This window comes from Bufo gargarizans, chromosome 1 (genome assembly GCF_014858855.1).
Source record: "Bufo gargarizans isolate SCDJY-AF-19 chromosome 1, ASM1485885v1, whole genome shotgun sequence".
Taxonomy (NCBI): Eukaryota; Metazoa; Chordata; class Amphibia; order Anura; family Bufonidae; genus Bufo; species Bufo gargarizans.
The window spans coordinates 440,943,443-440,960,895 of record NC_058080.1 but is presented as its reverse complement, the minus strand read 5'-3'; the positions used below and the strand labels follow the sequence as shown (position 1 = coordinate 440,960,895).

The window sequence follows — 17,453 nt, the reverse complement described above, 5'->3', positions numbered from 1 at the left end:
TATGTATATACACACAGGTCCTTCAAAAAAAATTAGCATATTGTGATAAAGTTCATTATTTTCTGTAATGTACTGATAAACATTAGACTTTCATATATTTTAGATTCATTACACACCAACTGAAGTAGTTCAAGCCTTTTATTGTTTTAATATTGATGATTTTGGCATACAGCTCATGAAAACCCAAATTTCCCATCTAAAAAAATTGGCATATTTCATCCGACCAATAAAAGAAAAGTGTTTTTAATACAAAAAAAGTCAACCTTCAAATAATTATGTTCAGTTATGCACTCAATACTTGGTCGGGAATCCTTTTGCAGAAATGACTGCTTCAATGCGGCGTGGCATGGAGGCAATCTGCCTGTGGCACTGCTGAGGTGTTATGGAGGCCCAGGATGCTTCGATAGCGGCCTTAAGCTCATCCAGAGTGTTGGGTCTTGCGTCTCTCAACTTTCTCTTCCCAATATCCCACAGATTCTCTATGGGGTTCAGGTCAGGAGAGTTGGCAGGCCAATTGAGCACAGTAATACCATGGTCAGTAAACCATTTACCAGTGGTTTTGGCACTGTGAGCAGGTGCCAGGTTGTGCTGAAAAATGAAATCTTCATCTCCATAAAGCTTTTCAGCAGATGGAAGCATGAAGTGCTCCAAATCTCCTGATAGCTAGCTGCATTGACCCTGCCCTTGATAAAACACAGTGGACCAACACCAGCAGCTGACATGGCACCCCAGACCATCACTGACTGTGGGTACTTGACACTGGACTTCAGGCATTTTGGCATTTCCCTCTCCCCAGTCTTCCTCCAGACTCTGGCACCTTGATTTCCGAATGACATGCAACAGTCCAGTGCTGCTTCTCTGTAGCCCAGGTCAGGCGCTTCTGCCGCTGTTTCTGGTTCAAAAGTGGCTGGACCTGGGGAATGCGGCACCTGTAGCCCATTTCCTGCACACGCCTGTACACGGTGGCTCTGGATGTTTCTACTCCAGACTCAGTCCACTGCTTCCGCAGGTCCCCCAAGGTCTGGAATCGGTCCTTCTCCACAATCTTCCTCAGGGTCCGGTCACCTCTTCTCGTTGTGCAGCGTTTTCTGCCACACTTTTTCCTTCCCACAGACTTCCCACTGAGGTGCCTTGATACAGCACTCTGGGAACAGCCTATTCGTTCAGAAATTTCTTTGTGTCTTACCCTCTTGCTTGAGGGTGTCAATGATGGCCTTCTGGACAGCAGTCAGGTCGGCAGTCTTACCCATGATTGCGGTTTAGAGTAATGAACCAGGCTGGGAGTTTTTAAAAGCCTCAGGAATCTTTTGCAGGTGTTTAGAGTTAATTAGTTGATTCAGATGATTAGGTTAATAGCTCGTTTAGAGAACCTTTTCATGATATGCTAATTTTTTGAGATAGGAATTTTGGGTTTTCGTGAGCTGTATGCCAAAATCATCAATATTAAAACAATAAAAGGCTTGAGCTACTTCAGTTGTGTGTAATGAATCTAAAATATATGAAAGTTATCAGTACATTACAGAAAATAATGAACTTTATCACAATATGCTAATTTTTTTAGAAGGACCTGTATATGTACACTGAACAAAAATATAAACGCAACACTTTTGGTTTTGCTCCCATTTTGCATGAGCTGAACTCAAAGATCTGAAACATTTTCTACATACACTCAAATATTGTTCACAAATCTGTGTTAGTAAGCACTTCTCCTTTGCCGAGATAATCCATCCCACCTCACAGGTGTGGCATATCAAGGTGCTGATTAGACAGCATGAATATTGCACAGGTGTGCCTTAGACTGCCCACAATAAAAGGACACTCTGAATTGTGCACAGTTTTGCCTTACTGAGCTGGGGTCAGAAAACCAGTCAGTATCTGGTGTGGCTATCTCTTGCCTCACGCAGTGCAGCACATCTCTGTCGCATAGAGTTGATCAGGTTGTTGATTGTGGCCTGTGGAATGTTGGTCCACTCCTCTTCAATAGCTGTGCGAAGTTGCAGAATATTGGCAGGAAATGGAGCACACTGTCATATACGCCGATCCAGAGCATCCCAAACATGCTCAATGGGTGACATGTCCGGAGAGTATGCTGACCATGCAAGAACTGTGATGTTTTCAGCTTCCAGGAATTGTGTACAGATTTCACCGATATTATCGGCCGATATTAAGGATTTTGACTGTTATCGGTATCGTCATTTATTTTCCCGATATTCCGATAACTTATGGGGAACACAGATTGCGCTCTCAGTGTTCCCTCAGCAGCACAGGGGAAGAAGGAAGCAGTGTCTCCCTCCCCCTGTGCTGCTGCTGCTGCTGCCGCTGCCACCAATGGGAGGACAGGGGACAAGAGAAGGGGAGGGGCTTTGGCCACTGCGCCACCAATGAAGATAACTCATTCATTCATTCATATACAGGAGGCGGGAGCTGTCTGCATAATCACATAGCTGGCTCACGACCTCTATGACAAGTAGCTGCGATCTGCGGTAGTTAACCCCTCAGGTGCCGCGGATCGCAGCTACCACTCTTAGAGGTCGAGGGCCGTCTGTGTGATTCTGCAGCCAGCTCCCGCCTCCTGTATATGAATGAATGAATGAGAGTTATCTTCATTGGTGGTGCAGTGCGCCCCCCCCCCAAGCCCCCCAGTATTAATCATTGCACAGTGTGCCCCGCCCCCCAGTATTAACAACATTGGTGGTGCAGTGCGCCCCCCACCCAAGCCCCCCAGTATTAATCATTGGTGGCAGTGGCCACAGGGTCCCCTCCTCCTCCGATCGGAACCCCAGCAGTGTAAGCCTGGGGCTCCGATCAGTTACCATGGCAGCCAGGACGCTATTGAAGCCCTGGCTGCTATGGTAAGCTCCATGCTGCTGTGTGCACAGGGCAGCAGGGAGAGTGTGAGCTCCTATTCACCCTGATAAAGCTCTATCAGGGTGAATAGGACAAGGGTTCTAGTCCCTAAGGGGGCTAAAAGTTAGTAAAAAAAAAATAATATATAAAATATGTAAAAAAACAAACAAAACACCAAAATATTAAGTATAAATGAAAAAGAAAGATTTACAAAAAAAATAAAAATGCACGTTAACAATAAACATTCATTTTCAGCAGGAATTTTAAATTTAAAATTCACATAATTTCGGTACAAATTATCGGTATCTGCCCTAAAAAAAATCAATATCGGTCGATTCCTCTACAGATCTTTACAATATTGGGCCGTGCATTATCATGCTGCAACATGAGGTGATGGTCATGGATGAATGGCACAACAGTGGGCCTAATGATCTCGTCACGGTATCTCTGTGAATTCAAAATGCTATCAATAGAATGCACCTAAGTTCGTTGTCCACCATGGGCAACTCGATCCGCAACCTTAACGTCTGAAAACCGCTCACCCACACATTGCCACACACTCTGTCTGCCATCTGCCCTAAACAGTGAAAACCAGGACTCATCCGTGAACAGAACGCCTCTCCAACGTGGGTCCGCAAAAAAAAGTTATTCCGTTTCTGTATTTCCGTTTTTCTGTTCCGTTCAAAGATAGAACATGTCCTATTGGATAATACTGTTCTATAAGGGGCCAAATGTTCTGTTCCGCAAAAAACGGAATGCATTCGGACATCATCCAGATTTCTTGCGGATCCGGTTTTTGCGGACCGCAAAAAAAAAAGAAAAAGCCATACGGTTGTGTGCAAGAGGCCGTAGACAGGTTTGTGAACAGTATTTGAGAGTAATGGGTCTTTTGTGTATGTAGAAAATGTTTCAGATCTTTGAGTTCAGCTCATGCAAAATGGGAAGCAGCACACCGCTAAATGCACTAAGGGTGGGTAATACATGACTACCATACTTATCATTAAGCAGAGTAGAAGCTCTTAGCGCATGTAATTGTTCAAACCTGCTTTTAAATCAATTATCTCGGGAGGTGCCGTTCCTTTTTTTGATTGTTTGTTTGTATGTATATATATATATATATATATATATATATATATATATATATATACACATACACACACACACACTTAGCACCGAGGCTCACTGTGCTAAGTCCTTCCATGGTCAGACCTTCTCAGCATTCGGTAGCGAGGTTATTACTGCTGAATGAATAAGTAAAGACTCGGCATTCTCAGGTGCAAAAAATGAAATAGATGCTTTCAGTTGTCAGATTTTGAATGTACGTGAGTATTGTTGGTATACACGGTATGCATCTGTCTTTTTTTGCCCAGGGGAAGTGTAACACTGTATTACATCTGCAGTTATGCATTAACTCGTCTGATGTTGACACATCAAAACTGGGGTCAAGTGGAGCACATTGACAGACAACCTGGTTTACCTGCAGCTAGATGTTCATATCTTTCTCTCCATGCGATGGATTTAGATTAATAGAAGGGATTATAAACATGAAATCAATGAAAATGTGAGAATGTATGACAGTCTAGCTTTTATCTGAAATAGTCAATTGCTCCATTTATGTGCACCACATATACCAGTGTTCAAGGGGTTCTCTGGGCTTTTAATATTGATGACCTATCCTGAGGATAGGTGATCAATATCAGATCAGCGGGGGTCCAACATCCAGCACCCCACATATCAGCTGTATGACGGGAAGACACTCAGTGTGCACGTGCCGTCTCCCGTCTCTCTTCCTGCTCGCTGCTGCTTTGCCATAGACATATTGTGAGGATAGGTCATCAGTATTGGATGACCACTTTCAGTCTGGGGGGGGGGGGGGGTGCTATTACATTTCTGATTGCTTTGTCCTGCACTGATCTGTCAGGTAGTATATGGGAGTTTAGGTATGAATGCGCACATAATTGTATTTCTTTGGTCTTCCAGAACCATAATTGAATGGTCTGAATCCCGTGATAGAGGATGTGGGAAATTTCAGTCAACCAAGATGGAAGACTTTACTTTTAATGACCTTAATATAAAAATTGGCTTCCCTTACTTGTACTGCCACCAAGGAGATTGTGAGCACATTGTTACTTTTACAGATATAAGGTAGGTCGGTATTATTAGTACTATAAAGCTGACTTCCTGGGGAATCCACAACAGAATCTGCATTGCAAAGGGTGAAATCTGTGGCTAAAATTCACAGTAAATCTGCTCAACAGTAGGAGTGCTGTGAATGCAATTGCTGCATGCCCCGCATATGGACAGAATTACGTTTTATGGGAATGTTTTTGTACAATTCGGTAATGATTTAAAGGGTTGTCCAAGATGGTTAAAAATCTCAGGTAACCCTTATAATATCTTAAAATAAAAACCGTCATATACTAACCCTTTCTCCAATGCTGTTCTCTGCAGCACTCCTCTGGCGCTCCCGCTGGAATACGTTTTGAAACAGCAGCAGTAACATGTCTGGACACGGCATGTGACCTCTGCAGCCAATCACTGTCCTCAGCAGTCTATAGGTGACAACAGTGATTGGCTGCAGCAGTAAACTGCTGAATCCAGGCATGTCACTGTGCACGTTCCAATGACAAACAGTGGTAGGAGTAACGCAGAGCACAGCACTGGAAAAAGGGTTAAGTATATGTTGGTTTTTATTTTAAGACATTGTAGAGGTTTATCCAAGACTTTTGTGTCTGGATTCTTCCTGCATTGCTTTAACTACCTCTTACTCCATTACTGTTGATCACTGTCAGTTATAATAGCTGTAGAGAGGGTGGAATATCTGCTAGAGGAGAGCCTAACACAGGACAGACATAGCTGAACCTCTAGCCTGAAAACTGCCTCACATACATATGAGCTGACTGTACATCATCAGGACCTCAATCATTTCATGGCAATTCCAACCATTCTGGAGTTCTTTTTCTTATTGCTCTGTGTTGTGCGGTTCCTTTCTTATTCCTCCAAGTAGTGTATATATAAATGTACAGTCTTGGCCAAAAGTTTTGAGAATTACATAAATATTGGAAATTGGAAAAGTTACTGCTTAAGTTTTTATAATAGCAATTTGCATATACTCCAGAATGTTATGAAGAGTGATCAGATGAATTGCATAGTCCTTCTTTGCCATAAAAATTAACTTAATCCCCCAAAAAACTTTCCACTGCATTTCATTGCTGTCATTAAAGGACCTGCTGAGATCATTTCAGTAATCGTCTTGTTAACTCAGGTGAGAATGTTGACGAGCACAAGGCTGGAGATCATTATGTCAGGCTGATTGGGTTAAAATGGCAGACTTGACCTGTTAAAAGGAGGGTGATGCTTGAAATCATTGTTCTTCCATTGTTAACCATGGTGACCTGCAAAGAAACGCGCGCAGCCATCATTGCGTTGCATAAAAATGGCTTCACAGGCAAGGATATTGTGGCTACTAAGATTGCACCTCAATCAACAATTTATAGGATTATCAAGAACTTCAAGGAAAGAGGTTCAATTCTTGTTAAGAAGGCTTCAGGGCGTCCAAGAAAGTCCAGCAAGCGCCAGGATCGTCTCATAAAGAGGATTCAGCTGTGGGATCGGAGTGCCACCAGTGCAGAGCTTGCTCAGGAATGGCAGCAGGCAGGTGTGAGCGCATCTGCATGCACAGTGAGGCGAAGACTTTTGAAAGATGGCCTGGTGTCAAGAAGGGCAGCAAAGAAGCCACTTCTCTCCCAAAAAAAATATCAGGGACAGATTGATCTTCTACAGAAAATATGGTGAATGGGCTGGGGCAAAGTCATATTCTCCGATGAAGCCTCTTTCCGATTGTTTGGGGCATCAGGAAAAAGGCTTGTCCGGAGAAGAAAAGGTGAGCGCTACCATCAGTCCTGTGTCATGCCAACAGTAAAGCATCCTGAGACCATTCATGTGTGGGGTTGCTCCTCATCCAAGGGAGTGGGCTCACTCACAATTTTGCCCAAAAACACAGCCATGAATAAAGAATAGTACCAAAACACCCTCCAACAGCAACTTCTTCCAACAATCCAACAACAGTTTGGTGAAGAACAATGCATTTTCCAGCACGATGGAGCACCGTGCCATAAGGCAAAAGTGATAACTAAGTGGCTCGGGGACCAAAACGTTGACATTTTGGGTCCATGGCCTGGAAACTCCCCAGATCTTACTACCATTGAGAACTTGTGGTTAATCCTAAAGAGGCAGGTGGACAAACAAAAACCCACTAATTCTGACAAACTCCAAGAAGTGATTATGAAAGAATGGCTTGCTATCAGTCAGGAATTGGCCCAGAGTTGATTGAGAGCATGCCCAGTCGAATTGCAGAGGTCCTGAAAAAGAAGGGCCAACACTGCAAATACTGACTCTTTGCATAAATGTCATGTAATTGTCGATAAAAGCCTTTGAAACGTATGAAGTGCGTGTAATTATATTTCACTACATCACAGAAACAACTGAAACAAGGATCTAAAAGCAGTTTAGCAGCAAACTTTGTGAAAACTAATATTTGTGTCATTCTCAAAACTTTTGGCCACGACTGTATAATTGGGTGTTACAGTCTGAAATTGTCCAGTCTGTGCCAGAGGGACAAGGGGAATGTCAGTTGTTCCTTAAATTTCTAGGATGAATAACAAAGGAACTGCACAACATAGAGTAATGAGAAATGATTGTTATGTCATGAAGAATACATGTATTTACTAAAACAAACATGTCAGGAGAGGTGACAGGTCCTCTTTAAAGGGGTATTCCGGTTGCATTAAGAGGAAAGCACTCGGCTATGTCTGGAATTCCTGTACAAATAAAAGGGAGCTGCTGTACTCATGCCCGACTGGTGGCTCCGTTTATTTCAGGAGGGCTGCAAGGGGTACAGGCTCCAGTTCTTGTGATCGGTGGGGATCCCAACAGTAGGACCCTAACTGATCTAATAGTTATCCCCTATTCACAGAATAGGGGATAATTTAACCCCTTAGTGACTACCCATACACCTTTTTACGGCAGTCACTAAGGGACCCTAAGCACTGCATGAGTCCCCTGTGCAGCAGGGAGCAGGGGCCCACCTCTCACATGAGAGCCAGGCTCCTGCTCTAATAGCCCTGACTGGCAGGAGTGCCGATCCGGGCTGTTTAAGGCCCTACATGCTGCGTGCAATGGCACCCACCGCATGTAAAGCAGTGACAGAGGGAGTGGACTCCCTCTGTCTCCCATTGGCACCCCACAAATGCGATCGTGGGGTGCAGATGTGTTTAAAGGCTGGCTGGGGTCTGATATAGGCACCAAACCAGCCTTTAGTATTTTCCAGCAGGCTGTGCCTCTCTGGTGCAGCCTGCTGGTCAATGTGAGTAAAGCACTGACATTAAAATGCACTATAGCAGGGATCAGCAACCTTCGGCACTCCAGCTGTTCTGAAACTACAACTCCCAGAATCCTCTGTTCACTTCTATGGTAGTTACAAGAACAGCCGAGCAAGTGTGCATGCTGGGAGTTGTAGTTTCACAGCAGCTGGAGTGCCGAAGGTTGCTGAACTCTGCACTGTAGGGAGAGTGCATTGTATTTTAAAATTTGTCAAAATGTTGTCTGTTATAGTCCCCTTGAATTAAAAAAATTCCAGTAAAAAAAAATGAACAAAAATTGCAAAAAAGAATCAACACGTCCATAACAACCCGCACTTCATAAATATTATGTAATTTATCCCCTATGGTGAATGCCGTAAAAAAAAAAAAAAAAAAAAAAAAAGACAGAACTGCTAATTTATTTAGTTGCCACTGAAAAAAAACATAACAAGCAATCAAAAAGCATCATTTATGCCAAAATGATACGAATGAAAACTACAAGTCGTTTTCCCCCAAAATCATACCCTCACACAACTCCATAGAAAAAAAAATAAAAAAAAGTTATATAAAAATATAAAGATATTCTGTTATTTATACCGAAAAATGAACAATGAAAATTTTATAACGTAAAATCTCAGTGGCAGCATTTTTGTTTTACCTATCTCCCACCCACAAAGTTAGTAAAAGATAAACAGAAAGTTATGTGTACCCCAAAATGGCGCCATTAAAACTACAACTTGTCCTGCAGAAAACAATCCCTCATACAGCTATATAAGATAGAAAAATAAAAAAGTTATAGCTCCTGGAAGGAGACGAAAAAAAATAAAAATTAAAAACGCTTGGTCAGTAAGGCCCAAAACGTGCTGGTCAATAAAGGGTTAATGTAACCAGAGTACCCCTGGTAGGACATTGTATTTACTCTTTCATTCTGTAGGTTTATGCATCTAGAAATCTGTGCCATGACAACACTGGACATATAACTGCAGTGGGGTGTCATTGGCCAGCGCGCTCACTATGTCTGCATTTTAATCCCTTCAGGACCCTGCCATTTTTCATCTTAAGGACCAGGCCATTTTTTAGCAAATCTGACGTGTCACTTTATGTGTGTGATAGCCACTCTGAGATAGTTTTCTGGTCACATATTGTACTTCATGACAGTGGTAAATTTGAGTCAAAATATTTCATTTTTATTTATAAAAAAAATACTACATTTACAAACAATTTGGAAAAATTAACAAATTTCCGAATTTCAATTTCTCAACTTTTATAGTAATAACTCCAAAAATAGTTATTAGTTTACATTCCCCATATGTCTACTTCATATTTGGATCATTTTGAAAATGAAATTTTATTTTTTGGGGACGTTAGAAGGCTTAGAGGTTTAGAAGCAAATCTTAAAATTTTAAGAAAATTACCAAAACACAATTTTTTAAGGGCCAGTTAAGTTATGAAGTCACTTTGTGGGGCTTACATATTAAAAACCACCCATAAATCACCCCATTTTAGAAACTACACCCCTCAAGCTATTCAAAACTGATTTTACAAACTTTGTTAACACTTTAGGGCCCCACGAGAATTAAAGGAAAATGGGAATGAAATTTCAAAATTTAAATTTTTTTGGGACAGATTTTAAATTTTTATCTATTTTGTCTGCAACACATCAAGGGTTAACAGCCAAACAAAACTCAAAATCTATTACTCTGAATCTGGAGTTTACAGAAACACACCATATGTGCTCAAAAACTGATGTGTGGGCGCACAGCAGGCTTCAGAGTGGAAGGAGCACCATATGGCTTTAGGAGAGCGGATTTAGCTGGAATGGTACGTGGGAGCTATGCCGCTTATGAAGACACTCTGTGGTGGCCCTACAGTGGAAACCCCAAAAAAGTGACCCCATTTTGGAAACTACACCCCTCAAAGAATCTTTCAAGGTTTGTAGTGAGGACTTTGACCTCAAAGGTGTTTCCTATAATTAGGAAACACTTGGCAGTGAAAATGAAAAATTGCATTTTCTTCACAAAAAAGTTGCTTTACACCCACATTTTTCACTTTTCCAAAGGGTAACAGGACAAAGTGCACCCCACATTTTGTTCCCGCTTTCCCCCAGAATACGACAACACCCCATATGTGCTCAAATAATGATGTATGGGTGCACAGCAGGGCTCTAGAATCAAACAGCAAAATATAGATTTTTCTCACCTGAATTGGCAGACATTGATTTTAGGTGCCATGTCGCATTTAAAAGATTCCTGAGATCCCCAGAAATTAAAAACCCCAAGAAGTGACCCCATTTTGGAAAGAGCCAACCCCGTCCAAACATTTTAAGGGGTGGAAAGGGCACTTTTGACCTAACAGGTGTTTCACAGAAATGAATATGTAGTGGTTGGTGAAAAGTGGATCTGTAAGCTAAGCGGACTAAATCAGAGATTACAAGGTGGTAAAACTACAGGGTACATCATGGGTGAAATTAAATTAATACTCTATGGATGAGTGGTAGATTTTAAAACACTCAGGTTTTTCAGGGCAGGTTTCACAGTGGTAAATGGTGTCTTTCCTTATCCCCCTTTTGGAACACACCCTGCATCTTTTTTGGGTCCTTCCCTTCCTTGCTGTCTGGGGGATTTGACCTGTTAAATGTTGCCATGGTACAACATGGCACCATGATTTCCTGAAGTAGTGGGAACCTCCCCAGCCTGGCTTTGATAACCACCTCTTGGAACTGAAGCAAAGTTCCTATGTTGCCTGCAGATTGAAATAACACGCACGCATTGCACATTGCCATCTGTACAATCAGCTTTTTGTACCACACTTTTGTTTTTCGTGTGGCACTGTAGGGCTTCAGAAGTTGATCTGAAAGATCCACCCCTCCCATGTGCCTGTTATAGTCCAGGATACAAACTGGTTTGGGGATAGTGGTTGTGGTGCCTCATACAGGAGCAGGGGAGCTGGCGTTAGTGTGAATGGTGGACAGTACAAGGACACCCATCTTATCCTTGTACTTGTTCTCATGAAGGAGAGCCCTACTTTCACCCATTCTCAGTGGTTGCCTTAGCAGGGATTTAGGGAGGCCTCTCTGATTTTTGCACACTGTGCCGCAAGCCACAGTACCTCTGGCAGTTAGGGACATGAATAGGGGTATGCTAGTATAAGGGCTGTTTCACACGAGCGGATCCGTGCGTGGCATCCGCTCCGTGAATCACAGCCAAGACCCGATGCAGACTGCAGAGGCACGGAGCATTAACCTGATTGATAATGCTCCGTGCCTCTCTGTGGTCTCTTTACTACGAAATCACAATGACAACTTTATCTCACTGTGATTTCGTAGTAAAGAGATCACAGAGAGGCACGGAGCATTATCAGTCATGTTAATGCTCCGTGCCTCTGCAGTCTGCATCGGGTCTTGGCTGTCATTCACGGAGCGGATGTCACGCACGGCATCCGCTCATGTGAAACAGCCCTAATAGTTATCCACATAGAGGTGTAACCCTTATCCAGCAGTGGGTGCAGTAAGTCCCACATGATCTTCCCACTAACTCCTAGAATGGGTAGGCATTCTGGGGGTTCTATCCGGGAATCTAAATTGGAGTCTGGTAGAAAATGTCCGAACTCCAATTTTGTCTAACATTTGGCTTCTTTACAACACCCATATGCAGCACAAGTCCCCAAAACTTCATCATTTCTGCTGCACTTACTGGGGTCCAACCTAGGGGTCTAGCGTATGCCGATGTAGGGTTCTGATCAATGAATTGTTGAGCGTATAAATTGGTTTGGGCCACCATTAAATCTAGTTCAGTGAAGCCCGCACAGTCTACCTGTATCCTGGAGCTTACCTCAAAATCTGGAATTTGGGGCTGATAATCGTCAGAGTGGGGGTCCATATGGGCTCACTCTGGGTGCTGCCTCAGCTGTTGTTCTGGGGGACCTTCTAGAGGGTCCCTCATTAGCGGATGATGATGATAATGGAGGAGTAGAGGAAAGTGGCATCCTCTTCTCCCTCACTGGCAGACTCAGTATCAGAGGCTTGGGCGTATGCCTCTTCAGCTGAGCATACTCGTTGGGACGGACGGGCCATTTTTATTTTATTGAGGTGTGACGTGTGAAATATGTTAAGAATCTACACTAACACTACCTAACTAAAACTAAATGCTATATATATGTATATGGAGATTATATATATACTGTATATAATACACTTGAGAAAGGCTCTGTTTTTTGCCACATGGGTGAATAAATTTCGTTTCTTTTGGAGTGCTGTCCGATTTTTGAGATACATACACATATATATATATATATATATATATATATATATGTATATATATTTCTAACTATAAAAAAAAAACACAGATGAAAAAAATTATATCTGCACCAAAAAAATGAGCCCAGGTGGACAGTGGTTTACAGCGCTTGGTCACAGCTTGCACGCAGAAAAAGTGGTGCATAGTTGGAAAATTGTTAAAAATGAATTTAAAAAAAGACCAAATGGCATCAGTAAAAAAAAAGGACAGGGATGGAGGGTGGTTTCGGGATCTGGAACAGCTGCAAGTGCAAAAAAAAAATCAGTGCAGCAATTCCAGATCTTCTTCTTCGTTTCTTCTTTCAGCAGGGAAAGCTCAAATGTCACTGGTGGTGCACCATAAGTCCCAGCAGGCCAACAAGCAGCGCAGACAAGCACAAAACCTCTCTGCATGCATGCAGTCACCAGCTAGAATGGCTGCCTGCAGAGAGGTTTAGCCCTTTCCTGTGCTGCTATAGCGCTGCCATTGGCTGGAGCATTGTTCAAGTGAATCGCAGCACTGGCAGGGGACGCCAAACACTGGAGTCGCCTGCCTTACCTCTGAGGAGACCGATGCTGACTAGTTCAGCACTAGTCACCTCCCCATGAACCCCTCCCCCCAGCTTCCTTCTGCTTCCAGCGCTACGATGTGCCTGTCTTCATTGACTGGCCAATCGAAGCGCTTGGAGCTGCAGGGGGACGGAAAGACACCATGCTGCCCTTACCCGACATGGATGCCTGCCAGTAAGATCAGCCATGGTGCCCCGATTCCCCTGCGATCCTGTCCCAGCATCCGGCGGACCTTGTGCTGTACATGTACGGCGCTGGTCCCCAAGTCACGTCCAGCTGCGCCATTCATGTACGGCACGGGTCCTTAAGGGGTTAATAAAGAGCATGCAGACTGCTTTGGGCTGTATCAGAAAGCAAGCACTTGTAGACGGTGTAAATCCACGGTATGACTGTTCTTCACCATAGAGACCAATGGCCCCTGTCCCACGCGTTTTAGACCCACAGGGTAGGGAGTATATAACTAGGCTTTGCATAATATTTAACGTAAAGTCACACTGTGTTACAGAGCAAAAGAAGACACGTCATCCCCTGGGAACCGCAAACAACGAGGAGACTTTCACGGTGACAACAGATCACACAGGACTATGGAGATCTGTCGTTGTCACCCATTGCATTTTGTGCTGTTGCTATGCAACTCGGTATTCATGTACATTTCTGTAATAATATTCCATTTGAAAAATGAATTTTCCTTTAAAACAGAGGATTATAGCTTCAGTTTAGACTAAAGTAAAACTATCTTTTTAAATGATGGTATTTAGTGCTTTTTGTATTGGAGGAATTAACATTTTTAACTCTTCACTTCTCCATAAAAGGTTGATACATCACGAAGACTGCTTAGATAGGAGGCTGTATCCGATGCATACCCGAAAACATTGGTTTTGGACAAGAAAGTGCAATGTCTGTAAACTGTATGTTGCAAAGTAAGTGCTTTCTGTTACTATGGCTGCTCTGACATGTAATTATGTTGTAAGGCAGCAATACATGTATACACGAAATCCCCGAATTTCCAAGTGTCACCACTTTCTGTGCAGTACTGTGGCAGCTGCCTTCCATGGGGCCATTTTGTCATTTGAATGTCAGTCTTGCTGATCCTATATAGAGGGGGTGTCTATTGGAGTCCGTTTTATCACAGTACTATGATGGGCTAATATCTGTGGGACAATGACACTTTAAGCAAACAGTAAAGCTGCCTTTAAGGGAAATGTATCACCGTTTTTTTTTCCGACCAGTTAAAACCAGATAGCGTCACATATCCTTTTTTTTCAATTTTTTTATTTTTATTTTCTGATAGGAATTTTTTTATTCTATTTCCTAAACATGATTATGGGGCGGCCATCTTGCCTAAATTTTTCTTAACAACATTTAGAAAGCATTAAGGAAATTGCTTTACAGCAACCCCATGGGTCATAGACCCAACAGACAGGAGGGGACCTCAGTGACTTCTATGGGAGAGTCTTCTAGGCCTGCTCTGTGACCTGTGCAGAGCTCATTGTACAGGGAGGGAATAGATAAGCTCTGACAATCACCTATTGTGAGTGGAGGATCATGTCTTATCATTACAGGCAGGATTAGAATGACAGATATCACCTCTGTGTGTAGATAAGCAGGTAACTACAGTAAAAGTGATCTGTACAGACCAAGAAGGGGCGCCTATTATTAGGCTTAGAGGCCAGTGCAAAAACTAAAGGGTTTTATGGTTTTTGTTTAAATATACATATCGACACGGAAAGTTAAAAATAACCACAATTTTTTTTATTTATTATATGTTATACAAAAAACTACTTTTTCTGATGACACATTTCCTTTAATGTTTTGATTCGGCTAAAAGCTAGATGGAAAGTAATAGATCGTATTTCTTATGCTCTTTCGTGTTTTTGTTCCCAAAATCTGTCGTTTTGTATTTATGTTGGATTTTCAATCTTAAGGAAATCCTCAGTTTTGTCTCTCATTTTTGTTCTCTAGATGGGTGACTAACCAAGACAGCCTTGCTCCAGATGACCCGTGCTTCTTCTGTGACGCCTGCTTCAAGATGCTTCATTATGACATGGAGGGCAATAAACTTGGAGACTTTGTTGCATATGCTTATGTTGACCCTGGAACATTTAACTAAAATTCATACTTGACAAGAAAACAAGTTTACCAGATATCGGAGGTCATTGATTCCGTGTACAGGAAATAACTAGAACTAACTTTTCAGTGCCGAAAGTGCAGTTCTGCAAGTCTAGTGTTGGCCAAGGAACTAGAGGTTAGAAATGCTGATGTTAGCTTTGGTACATAGATGTACCTTCCAATAGGGATCGACCGATATTGATTATTTTTTTTGAGCCGATATGGATAATCTGTAACCTTTCAGGCCGATAGCCCATAACTTATACCGATATTCTGTGCATTTTCATTTTAGGAAAAAAATAAAATAATCCTACACAAATCTGCTGAACGAACATGTTTATTGTTAACGTTTAGTTTTTTTTTTTTTTCTTTTGTAAATCTTTCTTTTTCATTGTTGATATGGGTCAAATACAACAAATTCACATATACAGTGTGTTAGACCTCATACTACATCATACACTCCTTATAAATACCTTATAATATTACACATATACAGTGTTTTATATCATATACCTCGCTCATACTAAATCATACACTCCTTAGAGTCCTCATATACCTGATAATAGTATACATAACATATACTGTGTGTTATATATACCTCATCACATTACATTATATACCTCATACTATTATACATATACAGTGTGTTATATGTATTATATACCTCAGCTCATACTACACCATACACACATTACAATTACATACTATATAATGTGTGTATGATGTAGTATGAGGTATATATAATACATAACACACTGTATATATATAATAGTATATGAGGTATTTATTATTACCATAGCTCCAGTATATAATGACTGTAATCTCAGCAGGCACTTTATATTTCTCCACTCTGCCTTACACTGACCAGCGTCTAGCGTCACCTACGGAGTCCCGTTCGGGGACATTCCAGGCAGGCACGCCCACATACGTAGTCTCTCCTGTACTCTAGAGATAGTTGGCACTGGCAGCCGAAAAAATGGTGGACTCAGAGACTTCAGACAGGCGGGCGCGCATGGTGTAAGCATTATCGGTGGTGTCGGCAGTTTAGATGCCGATACTGATAACTTGCAAAAACAGGAATATCAGCCGATAAGATTGGCCAAACTGATAATTGGTCGATCCCTACCTTCCAATACACGTATCCTCACAGTTTATCATAATGGCATCTTTAAGAACCTTTTTGACAGTGTGTGCTAGAAGTGTTGGGGCTACATGGCAAAGTGGCAATCAACACATGACTTCAATTATCCTTTTCCCTTTCCAGGTTAAAGTATTATCTTGTGACTATCAGAAACATTCCCAGATACATTTTAATTACAGATATATTTTGTCTATAGTCTAAATATGGGCCCAAAATAATAATTAGAAACATCTGCCAATCCCCTTAATAAGCGTGACAGCTGCAGTGCCCCCCATCAGTAATGAACAAAGTATTACCTGGCAATGTATAGAGCATTGCCATATACATGCAATAAAAATATTGTTTGGTTTTTATAACGTACGTTTTCCTCTCTTATAGCGCCGCCTGCTGTTTATTCTTCTGGTCCACCATCTCCTGCACTCAGTAGCTTCCCTGCTTCCCTCCCCTCAGTGCTGGCACACTGATCTCATAGTGAAGTGAACCAGACACCACTCACTCATTGTGGGATTGTATTCCATACAAAGGAAAAAGTCCTCCTGATAAGTGACTAAAAACAGAGAGTTTTAATTTTGTGGGTAGCCCCCTTAGGGTATGGCCATAGTCATATCTGTCCTTTATACTTTCTCTCATTTTATGATTCAATCCTCATTTTGGCTTTCCAAAACTGTATCAGGAAACCTGACCGTGTGGACGTACCCTTAAAGAGGAGAAAGAAAGAGGGATTTTTCTTAAACACCGACAATTTTCTTGACATAAATTCAGTGATATAGGTATATGGCTCCCCAAAGTTTCAATATTAATTCATCCTGGAATGCGAATTGATTCACTGTCTATGAGGATAGGAGCTTCTTCAGGGTCATATACAGTAAAAATAAAATGGTCGCCCTCACCTGGTGTCCAGAGGAGGGAACTCATCCTGGCAGTAAAAAGCAGTACAATGCAGGTACTATACTGTACAGCACTATAAAGGCGCTTCTAGACAGCCAATCAGCACATGCATTTCAGGCATTTTTCTGATGGTACGTTTCATACACCTAAAGATTGGATCTTCCAACCAACTGGATATGTGGAAAAATATTGTGGCCAAGGAAAAAAAAAAATTAAGGCTGCATTTACATGTCCGTAATGTATGTCTTGGTCTCATTGCGTGTTT

The 17,453-nt window shown here is 42.0% G+C and overlaps 1 protein-coding gene across 2 annotated transcripts in view; it reads left to right on the top strand.

Annotated features, from left to right (window-relative positions):
* Positions 1–15,478, top strand: part of SNAPC3 (small nuclear RNA activating complex polypeptide 3) — a 128,840-nt gene extending 113,362 nt beyond the window's left edge. For both annotated transcript variants that reach the window (XM_044272237.1, XM_044272228.1), the window contains exons 7-9: positions 4,828–4,992; positions 13,863–13,970; positions 15,013–15,478. In XM_044272237.1, coding sequence (XP_044128172.1) covers positions 4,828–4,992; positions 13,863–13,970; positions 15,013–15,160 — 421 coding nt within the window. In that variant the 3' untranslated portion in view covers positions 15,161–15,478. The remainder of the gene's footprint in view (positions 1–4,827; positions 4,993–13,862; positions 13,971–15,012) is intronic.
* The last annotated feature ends 1,975 nt before the right edge of the window (positions 15,479–17,453 follow it).